The 26,683-nt window shown below is 42.2% G+C and overlaps 1 protein-coding gene across 1 annotated transcript in view; it reads right to left on the bottom strand.

The window, feature by feature from the left end:
• The window catches only part of SLC39A11 (solute carrier family 39 member 11), a 437,903-nt gene extending 413,741 nt beyond the window's left edge, over positions 1-24,162 (bottom strand). The window contains exons 1-2 of the mRNA XM_056863058.1: positions 24,053-24,162; positions 22,347-22,385 (exon numbers count right to left, since the gene is read on the bottom strand). Coding sequence (XP_056719036.1) covers positions 22,347-22,385; positions 24,053-24,160 — 147 coding nt within the window. The 5' untranslated portion in view covers positions 24,161-24,162. The remainder of the gene's footprint in view (positions 1-22,346; positions 22,386-24,052) is intronic.
• Positions 24,163-26,683: the final 2,521 nt, after the last annotated feature.

The following is a 26,683-nucleotide window of genomic DNA, read 5'->3' as shown; positions in this document are numbered from 1 at the left end:
AGTGCCTTCCTCTGCACAGCAACCCTGGTATTCCTTGGTGGTCTCCCATATAGTGAAACATAAAGCTGATTCTTAATGTCTTTACACACTATAACAACAAAAAATGGGATTTTATTTGCATGGACAGAAAACTTAATGCATATATGTATTTGATTCATTTGATTTATTTCCTGTGGTTTTGTTAGAAAGAAGTTAAGAATGTTCTGAGGAAGTTAACCTCTATGAAACAACTGTAACCTAGGAGCCTGCAAAGTGAAACACAGAGTTAACCTGTTACACAAAGGAGGCAAAACTTGCTACTCGTGATATAAACTGAAACACAGAGTTTACCTTTTACCCAAAGGAGACAAACTTGTTACTCATGATATATGAAGTCGTTTTGCATATATAAAAAGGCAATAGAGTCTCCATTCATTTTGTATTAAAAAGTGTTTATTTGTAAGACTTGTATTACAAGGGTAAAATGTACCTTTGATTTGTAACTATATTATTGAATCGATATTCATGTATGTACAAATACATTTATAAATACATTACTGTGAGTTTTGAAAATAATTCCATACCAGTTGGGTACCAGTTGATATATGGTTTGTTCTACAAATGTACAGGCAGCCAGTACATCTGTTGTAAAATTGGTGTTACATGAGAGTGCCACCCAGTCATAAGGGGGGGTCACTAAGTTCTGCCCAACCTGAAATGCCCAGGCCAAGAGCATCCCCACATACAGTGTGTTACTGTGATGTGGGGGTTACAGAAGCACAAGTGAGCATAGCTAGACCAGCAGAGTCCAAGGTGGACCTTTGCTATGATGATCCACATTTCTCTGCATCCTGTCAAATCACTACAGTACTACAGTGACTTTTCTGTGGAAGAAACCTCTCACCCAGAAACAGTTCAAGTATAGAACTTTGCAGTCTACAAATACTTGCTCATCAGAAAAAGGAACACAACAGCTGCCAAGAAGAAATCCAGCTGCAGAACAGAAATTCTGCTGCTGTGGTAATGTCACATTTTTTGTTCCACAAATGGACAGCATCATTAGGTATTTTATCATTTACACACTTTAGATACCCAAGTAACACTCTATTTTCATCCCCTGCAAAGAAGAATGTGCAGTTGTAATTAATTGCAGGTGACCTTGCTTTTGCTTTCATTACACAGTGATTAGGTTTACAGAGCCTCTTATCTTGTGCTTTACCAACTGTCCAGGAAACCTGTGGTACATTGTGGTCCCTAGCTCATATACAGCCATGTAACAGCCCCGCTTCTTTGAAGAACACTGAATAAAACACAGCCTCCACAATCAATGTTCTGTCCTCACCTGCCACCAAGGCAGCTTTTAACCCTCTAAAGCCTGGTCCATACATGCAGCAGAAGGTGGTAGTACAAGCAGGGTGGATTTGATTTAAATCACATCAGACTAGATCGTCACAATTTAAATAACTAGTCAGTAAGACTATATTAAAATCACGGTTTTCTACATAAACTGCATTTCTCATGATGTTGTTTCATTCGGGCCTTGCATTTCTTTGTTGCAGTGTTTGCATTTTGCACACATGCCTGCCTTACCCATAGATAGAAGAGCTTCATTAAAATATTCCCAAACTGGGTCTCTTTTACAGCCTGCTGCCATTATAGGTTTTCTCCTCCAGGGAGAGAATAATATGGCATCAGGCTGTACACACAAAGATCCCAAGACTTGTGGAGAGTTCTGCTCAAAAGGTTTCACTGTCATGTTTACTGCTTGCCCCGCCCTCCTCACACTTAGCTTCTTCTGCAGATCTATTCCACTCCAATCAATCATCTATTAATTGAACTTCTTGAAACTTAGCACTTGAGAGGTAAGGGGTTAATTCTGTGTACATATCTGCAAAGGAGCAAAGGGATTAAGGTCTTTTTCTCAACTTTGCATGTTTATTTTATAACGTTTTTGCTGTAAAGAAGAGGCATGTGTCTTTGTTTCTCTGCAGACACACATTCACAGTTTTGAGAACTGCAAAACCAAGCATCTGATAATATCTTCTAGATAGAAAAATTACCCAAAATAATCTTACAGAAACCTCTGGAAGAGCATGACATTGAGAATGGATTAATGGAATTCATTTACCAAAAAATATAAGCATTGCATCAATATACAGCCTCACGCTACATTATTAAAAACTAATCCTTATTTCATGATGAATAACCTTTGGACCATAATGTATCTTTAATAGAAAACTATCTTTAGTTAGATTTTTCCTCAAAAACATTTTATTAAAAAATCTGATTTAAAAAAAATCATTAATTTTTATCCACTCTGGGTACAAGGAGCTTTGCTGTTTTCAGACTATATGTAGGAAGTTATGTTTTAATGCCCCCCCCCTCATGTAAACACTTAGCAAATTAAAGGTTTCTGATCGGCTGTGCAGATTTTTTTAATGTTGCTTTGGCAGCAGCTGCCAGCACAGCACAAGGATCAAAACTGCATTACTGGAGATTAAGCTGTGGCAATCATTTGGTGGCTGGCTCCACCATCCTGCAGCAGCCATTTTGTTGCTGCACCCACTGTGCTGTGTCAGAATTCCAAATGTGCCCATGGACTCAAAAAGGTTGGGGATCCCTGCACTGTAATATCCCCGTGGATATTACAACTGCTGGCCTCCCCGCCCCCCTCCTATGTGTATATAAGACTGGCTTGACTGTATATAAGTCTGGCTGCCGGCCTGTGTGCTTGGCCAATTATGTCTGGCTAGTTACGCCATCTTTGGATTTTGTTTGTTTTAATTGGGTTTTATTGTCGTAAGTTTCAATAACGTTGGTATAGTTTTAAATGATGTAACCCGCCCTGAGCTGGTTTTGCCCGGGGAGGGAGGGCTAGAAATCACAAAACAGAATAAAGTGGCACTTTCATCAGCGCGAGGGCAAACACACTGGCATCCGGGAGCCACGGAGCTGCATGAGCACCAGCCCAGCCCACACGGCGGTGTACCACCAGGGGCCCATGTCAGCGCGAAAGGGCACATTCCCAAGGGCAGGACCGACATTAGTCAGCTTCCTGAGGGCTTTCAGGCTGGGAAGGCCCACTTTTCCTGGTGTAAAGTTACACCAGTTAAACGCACGGTGTAGCCCCCAGAGCCCCGTTTCAGGAGTTTTGACAGTTCGCCCCCACTCGGCACAGCCACACACCCCGGGGCCCAGGTGGCTGAGGATGTTGGCCAAGTGGCCAGCCAATGGGCAGGGGGCAGAAGGGGGTCAAGCCCCCACAGCGGCACCCAATAGCGGAGCACCAACCCCCTCATAAGCACCGGTCGACACTCCCATGCCTGCTCACACACACAACAATTAAAAGTGTTCTGGTCTTTGACAACCATATGTGTGCCTCTCGGTCAGGGAGGGTGGGGGAGAAGGTGGGTTGATTGGTGGGGGACGGGACTTTCACAGGCCACCTCCAACATTCAGCACTGAAGGATGTCTGCAGGGTTCTCCCCCCACCCCCATATCGAAGGTTTCGAGATGGCACCGCCATTCCCTTGACTCCCCGGCCCTCCCCATCACCTGTGGCATTAGAGCCTGAGGTCGGTGGGGTTTGGGGAGGGGAGGGACTTCAATGAAGCATTGCCTCATTGAGGCAGCCTTCTGAGGCAGCCAGTGTCTCTAGGGGAACTGATCCCTGTCTCCTGGAGATCAGCTGTAATCCCAGGAGATCTCTAGCCACCACCTGGAGGTTGGCTACCACACCTCATCCTCAGCACTGCGGGACCCCTCCCAAAGGCCTTGAGGTGTCCACAGCCCCAGGAGGGTGGGGGTCTCGCATTAAGGAAGCCCAAGCACTCAACCACAGGGAGGGGCTGCAGCGCAGAATGAGAGGCATCAGTCAAGGGGGGCAGCCACCTAGAACAGACTGGGGGCACCAAGTGTCACCCAGGGGGAATGGTTTCCCATGCCAGTGGGCTGCCCATTCCCAGCCACCTGCCTCTCTCTCTGGGGCTTGGTGCCTTCTGAGCGAGGGGGACCCACCTCTCCGTCGATGGGGCCCGGATCACCACCGTGAGTGGCTCGGCTACTCTTCGCAGGGCAAGTGCTGATTGGTCTCTTTCCCGGACACCATGGCATTAGCCTCTGACCACCTTGGGACTTTGCTCAGAATTGTGCGAGGTGTCGCCAAGGAGTGCTCCCCCCGCACTCCTGAGGCTCTGGCCCTCCCTCTCTCCCCACTCCCCGGCCTCCACCCAGCTGCTTTGCCAACTCACATTTCAAGGGTGACTAGAGTTTGGGGGGTCATGCCCGCAGCATGGGATCAGGGATTGGAACTGGCAAGTGGTGTGCTGTCACAGGCCCATTTCCCCCCCCCCCCAGTGGCTGCTGCAGGGTGTGCGGCTACTGGTGTTGGACTGCCATGGTCCCCTGGTGCATGGCCAGGGCAACCCATCTGCCCCCTGCTCTCTTCTGCCCCTCCGCAGCCTCTGCTGCACTCCTTTGGGGCCGGGTAGGGGCAGAGCCATCCTCCGACCTCCTCTGCCTAGTCCCACCCCTCTCCCACCCCTCCCTCAGCCTCCAGTGCCCTTCCTCTGGCCCAGGTAGGTGTGGGCACATGCCCACCCGGCAAGATGCTTTGCCTAGTCCCACCCCTGTCCCTCCCTGCTGGGCCCAGTCACAGCTCTTCCCCCTCTGCTCCGGTGCACCCACGCCGGCGTTTGCCTCACTGTTGTTTTGTTTAAAAAGCTGCTTTTGCGGATTTGGCCGTGGCGCTGCAAACCTCCTAGGAGGCGCCTCAGCTGCATGGCTGCTGCACCGGCCACGGCACAAGTATCCCCCGCCCCTCCCTCAGGACTGGGCTGAAAGTGGTAGAAAAACTTACCGTAGGGTTTCCTGTATTTTATCTCTTTCCCTTTGGAAATGAAATCCATGTCCCAGCAAATCCAATTGCATGGCACATGGTCTTCACTGGGCTGTATTCCACTACTGTTTAGGAACAGAACTAATCATCCCAAAAGGCAAAATTTATTTCCGTTGTAAGGACAGCACTGGGTTTTTTTCCTTTTTTGTTCAAATGCTTTTAATTTATTGTTGCCAAGGCACAGAAACACATCTTTCTTGTCCAATTACTTCACACTGAAAAACAAAACGAACATTTGAACGCAGTGATACATCAGCAATCCTCTGTTTTTTTTCCTGGATAGGACACAAAGTTCCGGGCGGGGGGGGGGGGAGTGACAAAAACTGCCATTTGGTAGCTGTATCACCCAACTTGTTCTTCAAAAGCGAGGATGCCAGATTAATCCTACTCTTCACGTTCCTAGCATCTGGGCCAGCCAGCCTTGATGGAAAGAAACAGAGCACAACATTCTTCGTTTCATCACATTAATCTTTGCCATAGGAGGGGAAAAAACATGGCAAAATCAGGAACAGCCATATTAAGCTGATTAACATCACAGTTGTGTGTGTGTGTGTGTGTGTGTGTGTGTGTGTGTGTGTGTGTGTGTGAAGTGCTGTCCAGTCACAGCTGATTTATGGCAACTCAGTAGGGTTTCCAAGGCAAGAGACTAACAGGCGATTTGCCATTGCCTTCCTCTGCATACCGACCTTGGTATTCCTTGGTGGTCTCCCATCCAAGTACAAACCAAGGCTGACCCTCCCTGCTTAGCTTCTGAGATCTGAGGAGATAATGCTAGCCTAGGCAACATCATAGTTAGAGAGGAGGAAAATAAATTTTCTACCTATATATTACAGGTTTATAAATATAATAATATATAAATAATATATTTACCCAACATACTACCGTAATTCCTTGAATAAGGTTAGAGAACAAGTTTTCCAGTTTTAAAGTTTGGAACTTTGGTGCATTCTTTCAACTGCATCTGCATATTAAGTTAAGCTAGCACAGTAAAGTAGGTGAACCACCCAGGCAACACAGAAAAGTATTTAATTTGCACCTTGAGCCTCATGGGCCGCAAAACCCAAAAAGAAGGCTAAAAAGGAAGGCACTGTCATAGCAACCGGTGACTTGAAGGGAAGTAGAGACAATCCATTCTGTAGGAGATTTGTTTGCCTACCTCATGTAGCTTAATATAGTTGGTGTTAAATGCAAATCTGGCCCTTCCTGGACTATGGGAGGGGGGACTGTTTAGCTAAGGAAATAAAGAAGAGCCTCTCATCAATTGTTGCTTACAGTGATCCACCCACCAACAGCCAAAGCTGGTTGAGCTTTGAAGGCAAGCTGGAAAGCAGCATTTCCTGCTTCTGCAGCTCAGGAAACATCTTCTGACCCAAAAGGAGAAAAGGTCTTCTAACTTAAATGGAGGGAATGTTTCAGCTAGACTAGGCATAACTGAGTCACAGACATGAACCCCCTTCTGCCACTTGCTGAGATGAAGCAAAGTGAGATCAGGAGACAGCCCTATCTTTTGGTCTCAGAAACGACATCGTACTGAAGGGTTCCTTGCCATGCGGAAAGGGGGGAGCATCTCTGATGTCTCCCACCTCCTCCCATCTGCGATATAAAAAAAAAGAGTTGGTTTTTATATGCCGACTTTCTCTACCACTTAAGGGAGAATCAAACCGGCTTACAATCACCTTCCCTTCCCCTCCCCACAACAGTCGCCCTGTGAGGTGGGTGGGGCTGAGAGAGTGTGACTAGCCCAAGGTCACTCAGCTGGCTTCATGTGTAGGAGTGGGGAAACAAGTCCAGTTTACCTGATTAGCATCCGCCACTGATGTGGTGGAGTGGGGAATCAAAGGAGTCAAGACCCACTGCCATCTAGCATTTCATCATGATACTTAAGGAAACTTCACTGAGTTCAGGGGAATTTGCTCCCAGGAAAGTTTGCACAAGACCCTGCTGAAGCCATACCAATTTGACCAGGTATGCCTAAAGCCTGCAACAGCTGTTGGTGGCTACAAGACTGACCTGTGAGCCAGCAAGCCCTGGGTTCAAATCCTGCTTTTCAGTCACAGTCATATGTTGAGTTTAAGAGAAGCCACACTTTTCTTCCCCTGTCTCCCCCATCTGCTGTAGGAGGACAGGTACATAAACCTGCACCACAGGGCTGTTTTAAGGATCACTGTAGTGGGGGTGGTACAATCTGCCAAGCCTGGCCCCTCATGGCCACAGCTGCCTCCCACAGGCAAGAATTTAAAGTGCCTCAGTATCAGTGGCTGGGGGAAAATCATTGACAAATTTCCTTCGAGGCAAAGCATCAAGCAGAATCCAAGCTGCACAAGGAAAATAAGCTAGAGGAGTAGGCTAGGGGGAGGCCATCACCACTCGGCACCAAACAATTCCGAGGGTAAAGAAAGTCCAGCACGCCTGCCAAGATTAATTTACTTAGAAGATAATTGGTAAGGGATTATGTGACACGTTCATCCCTCACTTACAATTTTCCTACACACACACAATCCAGAAGAACCCTAAGTGTTTGTGCACACTGGGCTGGCAGCCAGTATTGCCACCTGATGGCGGTCTTTTGAGCCACATGGACTGCTGATCCAGAAGGCCTTCTGGGAGTCTCCCTGCAGGAGCCAAAGCAAACCTCATACTTCTCTAGATCCAAGCTTCTCTTATCTCCTGCCTTCCATCCTCATGTTACCAGTGAGCCACTGTCCCAGTCATACACATTCAGACAGGTTTGTTGTGGCTGCAGTTTCCTCAAATCAACTGTTCTTCTCTTCTTGTGAACTTTTTACCCATCGGTCAATTTAACAGTCATTATTTCCATACACTAACAGCCAGGATCTGAAGGCAGTAATTGTTTTAAATTAAAATCATATGCTTTTGAGAATTAAAAAAGGGGATTCTTTTCGCAACTGTTTTTTTAAATGAAGGGATTGGATGCAGACTAAATTTTCCACTAATGGAAGCAGAGGGGTGATTCCCAGCAATTCCCCCTGCATTCTGCCAACCCCCAAGTTGCCTCTCATGCTGTTCCTGAGGGTCCAAACCCCCAACAACAGCATTTTGGAATGGTCTCTGGGCTGAAGCACAAGGAGTGAGGCAGGAAAGTTGGCTTCCGCTGACAAACGCGCCTTGCATAAGTGGAATACTTAATCTGGATCCAACCCAAAGAGCTGTAGCTCATTAAGGCACCAGAATGAGAAAAAGCTGCCGCTCTGCCAAGAACAAAAGCAGCCTTGAAAGAGAATATTCCACTCCGAATGGCTTCTCTCAACTTTATCTGTGCGCCTCTCTGCTTTGGCAGGTGTACAGCAAGCCAGAAGTTAGTAGTCAACATAAGAAAAGTTGGGGGGGGGGGCGCTTTTCTTTACAACACTCTTCAATGGATTTCATGAAGGCTCTATAGTTAGGTGGATTCTCCTTGCTACCTGAGAACATGGAGCCTAAATTGCAATCCTTGTTACCCTTCCTGTGTTGCCCAAAAGCTTTAGTGCTGCACACATATAAGAAAGAAAAACAAGACCAAGGAGAAATAGATAATTATTGCTTTCTCTCACTTGTGCCAAACTACAGCCTTATTCTGGCCTGTCTTGTACCTAGGTAGGTAATTCTAGTCCTCCCTTCCTCAAAAAACATCAGCTAGTCTGGCCCAATGGACCAAATATGAAGTTATGAAGTTAAGTTATGAAGTTAAGTTATGAAGTTAAGTTATGAAGTTAAGTTATGAAGTTAAGTTATGAAGTTAAGTTATGAAGTTAAGTTATGAAGTTAAGTTATGAAGTTAAGACATGGGAAATTCAGGGAGGAACAATTAAGCCCCACTGAAAGCCCAACTAGACATTTTGAGAGACATGGAGCTGCCATAGCATCAATTTTTACAGCATGTTTCCCTGCATCATATTAATCAGCATTTCCTGCCCCAACAGCCAGTCGTCTGAAGTGGGGAAAACCCACAGCCCAGTGCCATTGTGGCATGTGTCATGTGTAAAGCCAAACACTACCAGGGAGAGGGGCGCAGGAGAGCAGCAGCTCTGTGCCCCTTGCAACATCTACTTAGGTCATCACTCAAGGCATCTGGCAGACAGATATCCCCAGGCAAACTGCCATCTCTGGGACCAGAACCTTCTCAAAGGCCTTTTGCAAGGATAAAGGACACTGCACAGCCCTACCAAAGGGCGATGAGAAAACTGACAGCCTGTGCTCTAGTCAAACTTTTGCTTTCTGTAACTATTCTATACCAAACATTCTGGAGAGAGGCCACGGCTCAGGGGTACAACACATGTTTGGTATGCAGAAAGCACCAGTTTCAATCCCTGGCATCTCATAATTACTCTCTCCCCCATTTTTTAAAACAAATGGCAAACAGTCTTATGAGGCACAAGATCAGCAAGGAAGGAAATAGTTAAGCCTTTTCCCATTTGTCATTAAAAAAAACCTTTTGGTCAATCCCAGCTGCTTTTCACCTTGGGGTTGAAAGGATATGGGTATCCATTTTTTTATCATTGGGGGGGGGGGGCAGGGAGAAGAGAACAGCAAGTCAGGTAATCACTTTTAACCCTTATTTCATTCATCAGCTCCTTCAAATGAGATCCATTCTCAGTGCACCAACCCCACAGCTCTGCAATCTGTATGTCCTGCCTCTCCTAGATGAATGGAAAGCGGGTAGGACTCCCTGCAGTGGCATAGGGAGGTACCAACAGACTTGCCACTCAGTGTAAGAGGTAACTGTCCTCATTTCAGCAAGGAATCAGATTCTTATATTTTACTATTTATTTAGCGTCAGTCTTGACATTATTACCCATTTTATAAAGCACACCCAAATCATCAAATTAAAAAATTATAGTAGAATACAGCTGATATATAAAATAATTTGGCAGACTCCTCTTATCGCATTACATTTCAGTAGGGTTATCACTATCATTTAAAAATACTGACTTCCAAAATCAAAGCTTAAACAAGTAAAGTGACAAATGTAGCAATGTCACAGATTTATCAGGTCAAGTATTTTAGTTTGTCAGAGGGCAGTGATTTATGTAGCAACAAATCTCTTTATATAAAAAACACACCAACAAATAATGATCCAGAATATCAGCTAGACTGAAGCCCCAAGGACAGAGTCCTATTTCGGGCTACACCTGCCTATCCTTCTCCACTACAGTATTGTTATGGATATTGTTTGATATCAAATGGCTGCAGCAACTCTTTTCAGCTAAGCAGCTTAAAGACTATAAAAATTATTTTGGTCATGGGAACAAAATCTTGAGGCAAAAATTTCTGACACGCAATCAAGGATTCAATTTTTCAACCAGTGATTTAGCAGACAGCTGAACACTTCTTCAACAATAACTCAGAGAACCCATGCTGATCAATGAATAGTGATTGACAGTTTTGACTGCTTAACTACATCACTAAGGTTTGCGCTGATTAAAGTTTAGAGTCGAAATTATCAAGGATAATAATTCACTTCCTTATTATTGACAAAGAAAAAACAGGTTTGATGTAGACTGTTTATATGCTAAGAAAATTAATTAGATAGAAGAATTAAAAAGCTAAGCTCCTCAGAAGAGGCAAAATCTCTTGCTGAGTACCAGAACACAACCACAATTCTTTATTGGAATGAGAGGATTTACCAGAAAATATCTGTGGCCAGATCTTGAGTCAACTGTAAGAAATAAGTTCTGGTACCTGTTTACTTTCAGAAGCTCAACCTAAAATTTAGGTCTTTCTCATGGTGAAAAAAATCTGGTAACACTACTTTGCCCTGTGCAAAAACCTCTCTTCTGGAAGTTGCATTATACTTTTAATGTTCCCAGCCAATGCCTTTAATGCCCCAGTCTCTGGCTTACACCATGTAGCATTAACAATGTTGGGATAAAGGGGGGATTTGGTAATAACTGAATTGGTGTGCAACATGTAGTAGAGTAATGCAGAGCATCCTACTTAATTCTCACCTAGGGCTGGAAACCTAGTGCTGCAATTCTTACCCATAAAAGTAAGCTTACTCATTGCCAACCAATTATTCTTTGGCACACAAGGTGAGACCCTACCATTCTGCATACCAGAATGCTATGCACTTGGCTGAGCACAGTAGTAAGATCCAACCCATTGTAGCTAAACCAGAGTTCTACTTGCTAGGCTTGCAAATAGGGCAGTCTTGAACAATATCTTCATAAAAAGAGAAATAGTTGGCAGGGTGGGGGAGAGAAGGCAGCTAGTTCTACAATATATCACTGTTTTATACTACAGTACTTGGGCATAAAATAAACCAAAACTGCAAGGTTCAAAAAAGGAGCTCTTCCACTTAAATTTGATCAAAGTGCTCTTAACAAGAACAATTAGGAAGTTCCCGAGGGGGTAGAAACCAAGTATGAGGCCACACTTAAAACAATGGCATTGCTTGTATGTAATATATCAAAGCATTCTGTAATGATGATATTCTCAACTGCAGCTGTACATCCACTCGTCTTTAAAAAAAAACACCCCAATTTATTCATTCACAGCTTATAACATATGGAAAGGGAAAGCATCCAGTATCCTTTTATTTATATGACCTGAAAAAGTAAAAACCTAAACACCATTAGGGATGCAGAAGAACACCTGAAGCAGTTCACAGAGAATTAATCAACCATCACATGCACGTCAAAGAAAGTTAAGCACAGGCTTTCAAAATACTTTCTTGCATTGCTCTGGCTCTCTATTGAGCACTACCTGTCTGCTCTAATAAAATTCAGGAGTTACCTAAGGCAGCAGCTTTTAAGCAGAAGTCTCCGGCTGGTGAAGTGAGCAAAATAGAAGTGCGTGCAGAGTTTCAAAGAAAATAGTCATAGCCAAGAACCACCAATCTTGGAATGCTCTTTAGAAAAGGTAAGAACTTGAATTCTCACTGCCACAGCATGCTATTGCCATTAGAAGCAATGATAGTAAAGAAGTATTGAGAGGTGAGGGTTACATATCCCTTGTAACTTTGTTTATAAACCTGCCTTCCACACCGAGACTCTGGGAAGTCTGCAAACTGTTTATTTATTTATTCCTTTCATACCTTGCCTTTCTCCCCAATGTAGATCCAAAGTGGCTTACATCTTTTTCTCCTCCATTTTATCTTCACAACCACCCTGTGAGGCAGGTTAGGCTGAGAGTATATAACTTGCCCAAGGTCACCCAGGACAGTAGGGAGTCGAACCTGGGTCTCCCAGATCCTAGTCCAACACTCTAACCACTACACTATGTTGGCTCTCAAAATATAGAAGACAATTATCTTCAACAGCCTAAAACCACCAATAAACAATGCAATAGTACTAGAATTAACAAAGATAGAAAACAATGCAAAAAGAAACTGCTTAAAATATGACATACTATAATGCCGAAAGTGAACTATGAAAGGTGGAGGATAATGCAATAAAAGCACAGTGATAAAACCAATTAAACAAACTGCAATCATATTCCTTTATAAAAGCATCCTCGTGAGCTGTTCCATCCCTTTATAAATGCCCTCCTGTACATTTCTGTTTTGCACATTCTGAGAATTACAGCAGGATTCTGAATACATTCCCTACCTTTGCACACACCAACAAAGGATCTGGCATCAATAAAATCTTAACCTCCTTTAAAGAAAAACAAAATATCTAATCCTTGTGTGGCCCAAATCCTGAGACTCTGCATGTAGAAGAGTGCAAAAGCAAGCTGGGCCTCTTGGAAAGGGGACTCTATGCCCCTTTTTCCTTTTTATTCCAGGGAGGGGCTAGGTTAGCCAAAATGCACAGCCATAGGAAACATGCCTTGCTAGCACACTCAGCATAATTACATAATATATCACTCTAAGCAGAACATACTACCCTAGGGTATTGTTATTGTCTAAAGGACTGTGGGATATTGGCCATGGCGACCCACAAACGCAACCTCAAGCACCCAAAGACTTGGAGCACATTAATAAAGCAGCTTGTGATGCTCTCAGAATATACAGTAGCATACAGCTAGAAGCACAAGAAGCAATCCCACTGGGGGGAAAAAAGATTTATCCTGGTTAGCTCATAGCAAGGTATCAGCTCTGCACAGTATACAGCCCCATTCTGCTTCCAGTATCTGACTAAGGGAGCTTTGAATCTCAAAAGCTTATACCCCAAAAATCTTGTTGGTCTCCAAGGTGCTACTGAACTCAAATCCAGCTATTCTGCTTCCTGTCAGCAGGAAGGACTAGAAGACATTTACCCCAACAGCTGTACCTGGTCAAAATATACCTTCCAAACCTTGGAGGCTTCGGGTCAGGTAATCTAAAGAATCTCCTTTTCCCATATGCCAATTAAGATCCTCATCAAGTCTTGTCCTCTGTGTCTGCCCAAAGAGGTAAGGTAGGCAGAAACTAGAGACAGAGCTTTCTCAGTGGTGGTCCCATCTCTGCAATGGCTAGCCTATTTCTCTCCTGCTGATGGTGATGTTTGATGGCCTGTCTGTACGTTTATTTTATACTGATGTGACTCTTTTACTAAGGCTTAGTCTGGAATGGATTTATTGCTGTGGGTGTTAGTTGCATAGTGCTATTTTAAGTTGATTACTATTGATTATTTGTTACTTTTAATGTTTTTGTTAGCCACTTCAAGAAGGCTCTGAAAAAGCAGCATAAACATATTAAAACAATCATGTTTCATTTACTCATAGATCTTCTCCATTATGAAGCAAAACTTCTAGTTCTCACTTCACGTACTCAACTGTCAGTAGCCCCAAACCTCTGAAACCAGCTCTCTTTATTGTCGTGTTCTGCCTTAACCTGTCTCTTACACGCTCTCTCACACACAGATTGTACCTCCCAAATGTGAACTTTCCAAGTGAACCTTCGAAGAATGTTCTCCTACCTCTCTCCCTTTCTACAATCTGAATTTTCAACAGCACAGATCTCTATCCACAGCCATGGTGTCTTTTTTTTTTTTTTTACTGTCACTCCCAAATGTACAGCTACAGAGAACTATTTCAACAGACAATACATTTTCAAGAAGGAAATCTGGCAAGCATATCAAAGCCCAAACCATGGCATTGTTGGAAGATAAGATTGTGTATAACTCTTTTCATAAGTGTTTAACTTTTGACAGGAAAACATCTTTCTCCTTTTCCACTCCTCCAGTCCTGCTCACTTGGGGTTTGAAGTCACCATTTCAAATTGTGCAATTTTGAATTAGATCTCGCCAAAAAAATAATTATTTTGAACATTTCAGAGATCTAAAAGTTACAAGCCTGCTCTAACTCCAAAGTAGCACATAGTGGGGAATCAACATTAATACTGCATAGTTAGTTTTTTCTATCAGGAAATGATGACATGACCATGTAAATTTTGGACCTCAATTCCAAAGAATTAGCCACTCCAATGATAGTCAGAATCACCAAACCAAATCAAAACACACATAGAAAATGCCCAAAAGGATTTCTATACATGGCTACACATCGAGTTGGCAACATCTCAGTTTTTGAGACTGACATTTGGAAAATGTCGTTTGTTTCATTACTCTAAACAAAACGCATCAAGTACCCAAGCTTTAAAAACTCGTCAGAACTCTCTGTAGTAATCAGTAGAACAGAGTATAAAAATTCATTTCACACATGATTGCCTAACTGCTGGCGTGTGCTACATTTCTCTGGAAAGAATGGCTGGTCATAAAAAAAAAAAATTAGCACTTTTATTATTTGCCTAAATCATGTGTAAGTTCCTCCATCACACAAAGTGAGGAGCTGATGAACTACTCATCAATCCTACCCACCTTTTGGTCAAGGCAGAGGCATAACATTTAAAAGCAGAGCAGCAAGAAGATGACACTAGTCTCACCCTACCCCTGCTTAGATATCCAGCACTGGTGGGGGGGGGTTGTTTGTTTTCTTGAGCCGCTTGCCCGTAAATGTGTCTACCAGCCAATGCTTGGTAAGATTTGGTAGCTATCCTTAAGGAGCTAGCACTGACGGCAGCCCTCCCAGAGACGGCCATGGTGAAACTGTACAAGGGGCATGCCACTGGACGGCCCTTCTTTTCCCTTGGCAATTCAAAGTATTGTCAACAACAAGGAGTCTTACAGCAGAACAAGCAGTAGCAGCACCAAGATTACGGAATTCCTTTTCGTAGAGGAATTTACCTTGCTTCTTCCCTGTTGGTGTTTGGAAACTCGGTAAAAAGGCCTGTTCTTTATGGGAACTTTTAAGCTCCTGGCTAGTTTTACTGGCTGCCTGCCAGATTTGCTCTCATGATGCTGTCCTTCTTTTATTTGACTGGTTTTATTGCTGATTTTCACGATGAGCTTTGTTTTGTAGGTTCTAAATGTATTAGCTGGTTTTTCATTGTCAAGGGTTGCTTTATCTGACAGCCGCCTACCAGTCAGAAGGCAGGATATAAATATTTTAATCAAATAAAAAAAACATATAAGCATTCTTTCCCTAGGACAGTGGTGGCGTATTACCTAAAGTTCCTAGGAGAGATTCAAGGATTAGAGGTAACAATTTGACCTGTGCTAAAAAATAGTTGGCCAAATTGACTAATCAAATAAGGATTAACTATCTAAGACAAATAAATAGCATAAATAAGGGTTAACGATCAAAGCTCATATCTTGGCAATCTTGTTGGGTTTTAAGGTGCTACTGTACTCAAATCTAGCTCCATCCAACACAACAATTCTGAATGCTAAAAAGACCTGCTGAAGTTTCCTGTTAGTGGGTTGGATACTATCACTAAACTGAGAAACGTTTATTTATTTACTTGTTTATTAAAATATTTATACCCCACCTTTCCTTCTGGAGCCTTCCATCAAAATCAATGGCTCTTGAGAAGTGCCACTTTAAATTGGGGAAAGGCTGCTTGGAGAATGGTTGAATACACTCCGTGACTTATTACATTTTATAATTTGCCCTTCCTAAAAGGAGCTCAAGCCCCCCCCCTTTTTGTCATGGAAGCCTGAGGGGAAATGACCAGGAGTACCCAATGGGCCTCATAACAAAGCAAGGTTTTGAACCTGGGTATCCCCAGTCCAGCTTCAATACCGTATGTGATACACTGTACTGGCATATTATGAAACAATTGCATTAAATTCAAACCTATAGCAAATCAATTATTGATTATTATATAAAGCTTAAAAAAATAATGCAAATATAAAGTATATAAATGGTACTCAAGAAATGGAACAGTTATTTATTTGACTTTTATCCTGAGAACAGTTCCAATCTTGCTTAAAATTCAATCAAACCAAACCATACACATGCACACACTGCAGTAACTTTGAAGGACAAAAGTCAGATTTTAAATGTAGTTATGCTTGTAGGACAGGGCAAGAAATGCCTCTGCCCAAGTTAGGTGCAGGCACGCCCAGCCTCCTACAGGGCAGGGCCCCAGCTCCTAATCAACACTATGAATCACAGCTTCCTTTGACAGCTGTGATTCATAGCCTTCTGTTTTTGATTGGTGCCTATCAATTCACCAGCATTCTTGGTTGCATGGAATACTGGGCTACAGCAAATTGATGATATGATGGGGCAATTCACTGGCACATCAATCCTGCCTGCAGCTGCTCCCAAGGCCTATCTGTGACCTCTGCAGAATTCTTCCATCCATCTCCGGGCTCAGTGCAAACTCACTGCAATAAAACAGTTTGGCTTGCCAGGAAGACGCACCAGCAGCTGAGAGCACCTAGTATCCCAATTTCCTATCAAGTTTACCTTTCACACACTACTGAGGAATAAAACAGTTTGGCTTGCCAGGAAGACGCACCAGCAGCTGAGAGCACCTATCCTGAAAAGTCGGATTCACTGCCTTCCCTATGCAGCGGCAGCAGTTTGACTTCCATGCAGCAGTGCTACCACCACTGGAGAGAGACCAAGGCTAGGCACCACTAAGCCCGGACCAGGATCACCCTCACTTTACTCACATCAATGAACAGAAGTGCTGATTCTGCCTCAGGGCTTGGTGCTAGTATCCCAATTTCCTATCAAGTTTACCTTTCACACACTACTGAGGAATACTGCAAGAAGCCACCTAGATCTACATCCCTCACAGAGACTAAGATACAGCAGAGAGGCAAGACTGACTTTGGGCATGCTGTCTATGCTGAAATGTCTGCCACCCCTCACTAGGCTAAATTAGGTGGCAGTCCATCAATAGAGATGCCAAGAACTTCTATCGCAACCAACCTCAGAGCAGGTCTGGGTCAGGAGAGGTTGAAGGCACCAGCTGCTTGATCTTTACTTCAGATCTACTCCAGTCACATGAGTGCAGCCCTCCTCACCAGTCTCTGTGGACCAACCTGTGTCACTGGTTATAATGGCCTCAGGAGCAGTTAGGCAGGGTGGTGTGCATGTACTACAGCCCTGCTTATAGAGGTACTGAACATTAAAGATCCTTCATCATGATGAATAGTGCACTTTCAATGCACTTTGCAATTGGATTTTACTGTGTGAAATAGCAAAACCCACTTGCAAACTATTGCTAAAATGTGTTGAAAGTGGGTTGAAAGCACATTATTCAGCAGGTGTGAAAGCTTCTGTTACAGTTCAGCTTAGGACAGTAGATAAGATGCTCATCTTTACATTACCAAAAAGGCTTTGAAAAGTCCATTATTCCTCTTTTAAAAGTGTATTTCATCTCAATAGCTCACACTAGTTTTTTACCATCATAGTTCAGAAGGCAATCAGCACCCATACAGCTGCAGTCTCTATTTAGTAACCAAAAATTACTCTCCAAATACCATAGACAAATGAACACTTTCACTATGGTTGTTTCCAGCAACAACACTCCACTGTACATTATATTTAGTACATATTATGCCTTAGATGACAAGCCAGAAGTGAGGCACAAAGAAAGTGACTTGTCCAAGGCCAACCAGATGAGTTGGATGCAGGGCTTGGATTCGAAACCAATTCATTGGTTACATAGTGGTGTTTATGCCACTTTGCTGTGGCATAAACCACCATTACACCCCTGTAATATGGAGGCACCTTGAAGGCTCCATTTTGAAACTTACATATAGAGTCAAAAGCAACTCCATTGTGAAGTTTAAGATGTGACAAAAGCAGGAGAGAGAGAGACCAAACCTGCTTCTCCCTGCCTGCTTTGATCTCAAATAGAAAACAGCCAGTATGCATCTAAAGACACTAAACGCCTCTAACTTGGATTGTGGACTGGATTAAAGATCCTGACAGAAATCACTGAAGATGGAGAAAGGAGCATGGGAACGCGGACTGCATTATTATTTATGGAAAGCAAAGAAGTCAGAGATCTTTGGACAAAGACATGTAATTATAGAAGGCCTATGAAGATCTGGATGAGAAAGAGGAATAGACAGTTTAACACCACCTGTTATGATGTCTCCAACAGATGCGTATCTAACAAAGGGTGAGAAAAAACGTATAGATTTTATAACGTATCAGGACATGCTCAATAAGCAAAAGAAAATAAAAAGTTGGGAAGAAATTAAAAGAGAAAATTAAAAAATAGACTGGTTAACATACAATAGAATGTTTGAGATGTAAACAAGATTGTTATCAACAAGGTGAATTAAAAGAAAGTACAGAATTTGAAACCCTGACCTGGATGGCCTAGGCTAGCCTGATCTCATCAGATCTCAGAAGCTAAGCAGGGTCAGCCCTGGTTAGTATTTGGATGGGAGACCACCAAGGAAGTCCAGGGTTGCTGTGCAGAGGAAGGCACTGGCAAACCACCTCTGCTAGTCTCTTGCCATGAAAACACCAAAAAAGGGGTCGCCATAAATCGGCTGCGACTTGACGGCACTTTACACACACACAGAATTTGAAACATTAATAAACAAAGAAACAGACCACATAATGAGAAGATTGTATAAATTGCTGCTTAAGTATGAAACAGAACAGGAACAAGTTAAAACATGTATGATCAAATGGATGCAGAACTTTAAGAAACAGATTACAATGCAACAATGGGAAACACTATGGATTAAGTCAATCAAATTTACATCAAGTAATAATTTGAGAGAAAACTGGTATAAGCAATTCTTCAGATGGTACATAACTCCGTTAGACATCAACAAAATGAATGAATCCTTTGACAAATGTTGTTGGAAATGCAAGGATAAAGACAGGACTTATTTTCACTCATGGTGGACATGCAGCAAAACAAATAAATTTTGGATTCAAGTACACTAAGAAATGCAAAAAATTCTAAAAATCAAAATCCCACTGCATCTGGAAATTATGCTGTTAGGAATAGAACCAGAAAATCTAGAAAAAAGTCTCAGAGACATATTTAATGATATGACGACGGCTGCAAGAGTGGTTTTGGCAATGATGTGGAAGCAAGAGGAGATCCCAGAAATAGAGAAATGGCAGCAGAAAATGTCAGAATATGCAGTGATGGCCAAACTAACCAATATGCTCAGAGGAAGAATGACCAATGAATTTCAAAAGAGTTGGATGTGCTACACTGAATATGCAAATCTGAAGTTATAATCAAGACAACAGTGACAATATATGTTGGTGTACATAGCAAAGTAAATGATTCTCGGGGGGGAATAGTAAAAGCTGAGGGAAATTGGGTCAGGTCAATATAAATATAGCAGAAATCTCAGATAGATATTATAACTTTAAATATATAACTAAAAAATATTATATAATATAGTGCAAATAGAATAGAGGAACTATATAACTGTATAACTATTAAGAGGACCATGCTTTGGGACTACAAGAATTGTTAAACAATAACCCTGGAAGAAGTCCAATCTGTGTGTGAATGGAATGTATGTTTGTGTTATGTTATTTTATGTTAAAAATGAATAAAATATATTTTAAAAAAATAAAGACACTAAACGCCCATTGCATATGTGATGCAATGTCCTCATAGAATCATATGAGTTGAAAGGGGCCATATAGGCCATCTAATCCAACCCCCTACTTAATGCAGGATCAGCCTAGAGAGCATCCCTGACAAGGGTTTGTCCAGCCACGACCAACACAGAGTCTCATGAATAGAGGCCTGGCTCTATTTTTAACCTCCATGGGGGTCACTGAGGTTCCCCTCCCCATGCTTGGGAAATAAAAACCCCAAGCAGCATGAGACAACAGCTGCTATGGGGATGTCTACTAATGGTTTGTATGTAACATACAGTGCCTCTTCTTGTGTCTGACCCATCTCCCACACTTGGCCACAGCATCCTTGGCAAGCTCTATCCTAGTGGTGAGTCTGCCACTGGGGGACACCTGGTCTAGGTATATGAGTAGAGGGAGAAAGGCTGCACTAGAGGCAGCCAGAGCACAAGCTGCAAGGGTTGTTGGCGTCCTCTGAAGAGGAGGACTCTCCTTGCCAGCACGGGTCTCTCAGCTCAACTCTCCCTTCCAGGACCTTTACAATCAGGTTAAAGTTTTGTAAATATACTAAGGAAGTTGAAATATCATGAGGTAAAATTCTTTTTTTTCTTTTTTGGCTCTGAGCCCCTGCACTGAAACATCTAGTGGGTTGATTAATCATGTTACGGTCAGTAAAAACGTTAGCTTTGTTAATGTCCATCTTTCTTCCGTTGTGCAATTTTGAAGTTAAATTATTTGCATTTTATAGGTTATTGAAAATCAGCCTTTAAGGGAATTTTGGCTCAGCATGGTCCAACAAGACATTCACTGTTATTTATACTGCAGAAATTTTATTATGCGCATACTGTGTCAACGTTAAACAGTACATCATACTTAATTAATCAATAAAACCTTTTACATATGGCTTTTCCCTACTTTTGACGCTGGAGTAAGTCAGATTTGGTAACATTTGCTAAATCAAACCACTGACTGAAGACAGCTTGCTGAAATGCATTTGGTCTTTTTTCTCACCACTAGCAGTCAATTTAAAGTTGTGATTACTTTGGGACATTTTTAAAACTTACTAAAGCATATTTGTTTAGCATAAAATGCACTGGTTTTATAAACAGCAAAGCTGTTAAATACACACACACTTTTTTTTCTTCAGCCTTTTTAGCTCCTTTGATTTGGGGGTTAGCTGCAGGTTATTTTTCTTCCTTTTTCTGTGCCTTCCCACACATCATCAACCTATTATTATTGAAAGAACAGCAGAGTTTCCTTCCTTGTAACACCCCTCACTCCTTCACCTAGACAGAGTTTCTAATCCCAGCCTTACAGGACATCTATAGCACCTTGTAATAAACATTGCATTTTTACAGTGTCATAGACCATGCCTGGCATCCTTCAAAGTCCCACAAACAATAATGTGAATGGGCATAATTTAGGGAATTTAGACATACTGCAGGCCAAGGAGCAACAAGAACTTGGCTCCATAACTGATATTCATGTGTATTCTCTGCTATCCAACAATGACTTACTTGTCCATTAGCAAGCCTGCCAATACTTGAATGGGAGCAGCAGGCCCCTTGAAAAGATGCCCCGGAGCAGCATCTGTTACACAAAAAAAGACAAAGCAGCAAGATGCCGTCCAGGAAAAAACTGCCACCGTGCCAGGAAACACACTCAGCAGAGACCATCTCCACAGCTTTCTACCACTGCTCCCTACTGGAGGATATCTTGGAATGCCATCCCCGTGTTGTGATATGCATAACTGCGTCGAAAAGATTCTGCAATGTATGTGATAGCTGGGGAAAGGCCCACACAGCTACTATGAGCAGAAAAGGCCAACCTCCACTATTAGGGACTGCTGTTAATTATCTGTGCACTGGATCCTGTCTCAAGTGTACCAACCACCCGAAATTCAGCAAGTAGCAACTCCAAGGCCTTCTTCACAGTGGCATCCTCTCTGTGGAGGGCAACTGAATTAAAACACAGTTTACAGCTGCTACTCAGGCATAACAAAAGCTTTGCTGAGGAGAAACACTATTAACTGTGTTTCTGTAAAATGGTTTACCACATGAGCCTTCCCACTAGCTAACTTATATATAATACATTTCAGTTTTATACATTTCAGTAGTATAACATGTTGAGAAAGAAGGCCAGCATTCCATACATTCCTTTCTTAATTTTCCAGTTTCTAAAAGGAACTTTAAAAGTTCCTCTAAAAGGAAAAATCCAACATTTGTTTGCCAAGGCCTCAAAGTTTCCAGAAATGTTACATCTCCAACCAGTAGCTGATGTAGTTAATCTCTACAATTAACATCTCAAGCATTTTTAAAAGGAGAAAGGATTTCAGAAGGGCCCAGTTAAAAACACAAAATCTAAGCAAACTGCACTTACCTTGGGAATTCAACCCCTCTGCAAAGAAAAAGTGCTATCCAACATCCGAGGCAGCTATGTCTAACCCCATTACACTGGCACTCACATTACTACCTTGCTAGAAGATATCAACTCAGGTCAGGACATGATAACTGTTGCCCAAATACTTCTGATTTCTCATGCAGATATGATTATACCTCAGGTAGTCATACAAGAAACATTAATGCAACAAGGCAACTAAATGAAGCACCACCAGTAGCTACAGACAGAACATCAGGACAGCGCGCAGAACAAGTTCACAGAAAAAAGGGTGTGCAGTACTTACCCCTGCAGCAAAGCCCAGGCTGCCATCCAGGACCCGTCTCTGTAAATAAAAAAGAAGACTTTCCAGTAAGCTTGAAGAAACAATGTATGGCAGCTTATTGTGTAACAGTGCTACTAAGTACAAAGTTTGAAGTTCTACCCATGGTGAGGGGAGGATGTTGAGCAATGCAGCTCAACATTACTCCCACAGTGCAGGTAAGAAACCTGAACTGATGACTTCTGTATAGCACATCCATGACTGAGCAGGGATTTCAGCGTGTACAAATACACACACATCAACAAGCAGTGACAACCAAAAAAAAATCTGTCCAAATATTTGTTATTCTATTCCCACTAAATGAGTTTCAGTCTACCAAGCTTTAGAGCAAAGCTTCTTAAACTGTGGGTGGCAACCCCATATGGGGTCGCCTAACTGAATGTGGGGGTCACAAAAATTTGGCAACAGTAAAAGGTTTCTGAACCTTTTATCAGTAAATGTTTGTTTTGTATACCTATTTTATATACCTTTATATCCGGGGTCGCATAAAACTTTCTCGGGCAAAAAGGGGTCATGAGTGGAAAAAGTTTAAGAAGCCCTGCTTTAGAGTAGCAGTGGGTGCAGGCTAAAACAAAAAGGTACCATTCCTTTAGAGCAGTGGTTCCCAACCTTTTTTTGACCAGGGACCACTAGGACTTTTTTGTTCGGTGCAGGGACCCCAAGGTTCAAAATAAAAATTCTGAGAATTTGAAAATAAACTTTAATCATAACTGTTAGTTAAACATTAAACTTAGAATAAAATTTGAATATATATTTTTATAATAGAGAACTTTTAATTGAAAATATTAATTTATTATGGGTTTATAACTTTGTTTCGCGGAGCTTAATTTAGTTTTGCGGACCCCTGGGGGTCCACGGACCCCTGGTTGGGAACCAGTGCTTTAGAGCCACATGCTAAGTAATTCACAAAAAGATAAGAAATACAACTCGATTGACATTCACCTGCTATTTTTTGAAAAATTTTGCCTGCTCCCCTTGTCCAGAACCAAAGACTCTGAAAAACAGCTTCCAAAGGCTAAGCCCAGATAACTAAACATAAATGACACATCTTAGAAGGAAATTGCAGTGCTTCCTTCAAAAACTGGAAGCAGACAAAACAAACTCTTATGAAACTCTGACAGTGGAAAGAAATCCATTCTATTTGTAGTTTAGCTTTATTCCTAACATTACATAGAAAGAAGCTACACTACAAATAGAATGGATTTTTTTCCACTGTCAGAGTTTCATAAGAGGCCTGAATTTAAGGGCGGGAGAAATCTGTTTCATCTGATGAAGGGCCTTGCTCTGTGAATCTCAAGCCACAGTAAAAATGTCACTGTTTAAGGTGCCATAAAGCTATTTTTTTTTTCTGCAAGAAAAGTTAGCTTCTCTTTTAGAACTTGGAAAAAAAGACCGAATCCAAGGCTTATTAGGCAATTTTTAATTTTATTTCAGCCATGAACTGTAAAATTAAGAAACCTTGTTTAAGAGGATCCAAAATGTAAATATGAGATTCATTTCCCTCACATGGGCATTTGTCTGCTACTGTAACTCCTGCTCACTCAGTTATATGTACATTCGGCACTCATACTTCCTTCACTGGCACTGACCCCAAAAAGCTGAGAATCCCATTTGGCATTTACTATATTTTAATCTGCACAAAGAACAACGAACTGATGATGATGACCCACCTGCCCACTGGAAAAAATGAACACAAGAGCTGAGCCTGCAGCAGTCAATCCCCATGTCAGGAAGGTTCCTAGCAGCGTTTGCAACACTGGATTGATACCCAATAACATACTGAGCGCGCCTGGTTTTGATGATCTAGAAGAAGAAGAAGAGTTGTTTTTTACACCCCACTTTTCTCTACCTTTAAGGAGTCTCAAACCGGCTTACAATCGCCTTCCCTTCCTCTCTCCACAACAGGCACCTTGTGAGGTAGGTGGGGCTGAGAAAGTTCAGAGAGAACTGTGACTAGCCCAAGGTCACCCAGCCAGCTTCACGTGGAGGAGTGGAGAAACCAGCCCAGTTCACCAGATTACAGTCCGCCACTCATGTGGAGGAATGGGGAATCGAACCCTGTTCTCCAGATTAGAGTCCACCGCTCAACCGCTACACCACGCTGGCTCATCTAGAAGAGAGGAGGGGGCAGTTAAGCAGAAAAGTTTCACTTTGTGTATTTGCATTTATTTATTTATATCCCACTTTTCTGCCCAGTTGGGACTCAAAGCAGCTTTTAAAACATCATTCTCCCCTCCTCCGTTTTCTCACAACAACAGCCCTGTGACATAGGCCAGGCTGGGAGTTTGTGATGGGCCCAAGGTTACCCAGTGAGCTTCCTTGGAGAAGCGGGGATTCAGATCCGGGTTGCCCAGGATCCTAGGCCGCCACTCTATCCACTACACCACACTGGCTCTCATATCTTAACCATTTTGTTAAAAAAAAAACATAAACACAACTATTCTTCCCTGACAAGTATTGTCACTTTCACATAGGTTTTTCACAAGTACATCTGTTGATCCCATTGTCAAAGAAAAAGCCCTTTATATTACAAATTATTTATACCTCACTGGTGAGAGGAAACGGTAGGCTTGAGTAAGGGAGATGCAAGTTCAATTCCCACTTCAACCACAAACTCCTGAGGGCAGAGCTTAGCTAAAGCTGCCTTTTTACTCACACTTCCTCGTTGTTAAATGGGAGGGGGGCGGCGTCTGCAACCCTATATGCACATTTGCCAATAAGTAAATGTCAGTGAGCTGAAACAAGACTTATTTTTGAGTACACAGATTTCAGATTGCAACAACAATCACAAGGTTGTTGTGTAGATGAATAAATATAAGACTATAAAGCACTTAGCATGTAAAAATAACTCTTAAAATGTAATAAATTCAGCCAGACAAAATATTAGATTCTACCCATCATTATTTGCCTTGTTTCAGTCATCTGTCTGATTTTATTGCAGAACTGGGCAAACGGTAGATATCCACACACCCATTAGTGATGGACAACCAGAAATCAGAAGCCCCATTGACAAGTTAAGACTGAATGCACATATAATCCATGTACATTTTTCTTTATATGTGTGCTGAATAATTCTCACGTTGCATTCAATGTATGTACAGCTGAATGTGTGAATTAAACCCCACAGTTACCCAGGTCCTGGTCTCCAGTTTCATTTGTAAAGCAAACACACATTGGCTCTTTCTTACAAACAGATGTATGCATGTACATGCAGGATTCTCGTGTGTTCACTGGTGATATGTTCTTTTTGTGTTTAAGGATAACATGCAAGCTAAGCTATAGGACAGCTTTCATTTATGCTGTGTAATATTCCTAGGCCAAGAGTGCCTTAAAATATGGAAAAGTTTGATCCAGCCCCTAGAAAAAAAATAATGTCAAACAACGTGCATCATCAAAACAGAGTGAAACTCTTTTAGGCTCCACTGATTACAAGGAGATGGAGCCAACTCATTTAACTGCCACTAAAACCAACAAAAGGTGAAAATGCTTAACTCTGGCAAGATTGTGCTCTTCTTTTAACACACCACAGAAATAACCCCTACACTAGGAAATTCTCATACACAAGCCCCACTGAAATGCATGTGCCCCCACAAAATAACATTTAATAAACCACAAATCATCCACCTTCTTTACGATTCATAAAAGATTCTTTAGGATTCATAAAAGAAAAAAAAGAAAAAATGACCAGGTATCGTGTATTTCTCAAACTAGGAACAGTATGGTGTAGAAGATATCAAAGCAGGCATTTGTTAAAGAGGTTCTAGAAAGACAGAGCTGATAATAACATAAAAAAGAAAATGTTTAAATTAAGCCACTATTTAGTTACGTTTGATTTGTAGCAGCAGCTACTGCACCAAGCCTGGGGCAGGGGGGAGAGATGCTCATGGCACACAGACATTAATTACTTGTAGATGTAAACAGAGAACTACATAGGTTCACTGATAAATATATGTTTATTTTAAAAACCAAATATGAACACACCACCTTCTGCATGCAAAACAGGTGCTTTATCACTCATTCTCACCTACGGTTGCCAACCTCCATTTACTAGCCAGAGATCTCCTGCTATAACAACTGATCTCCAGCCAATAGAGATCAATTCACCTGGAGAAAATGGCTGCTTTGGCAATTGGACTCTACGGCATTGAAGTCCCTCCCCAAACCCCACCCTCCTCAGACTCCGCCCCAAAAATCTCCAGGTATTTAAGAACATAAGAAAAACCATGCTAGATCAGACCAAGGTCCGTCAAGCCCACCATAAAAACAGTTCACACAGTGGCTAACCAAGTGCCTCTAGGAAG

Source organism: Euleptes europaea, chromosome 1, assembly GCF_029931775.1.
Source record: "Euleptes europaea isolate rEulEur1 chromosome 1, rEulEur1.hap1, whole genome shotgun sequence".
NCBI classification, from domain to species: domain Eukaryota; kingdom Metazoa; phylum Chordata; class Lepidosauria; order Squamata; family Sphaerodactylidae; genus Euleptes; species Euleptes europaea.
This window is presented reverse-complemented; position numbering and strand designations above follow the sequence as displayed.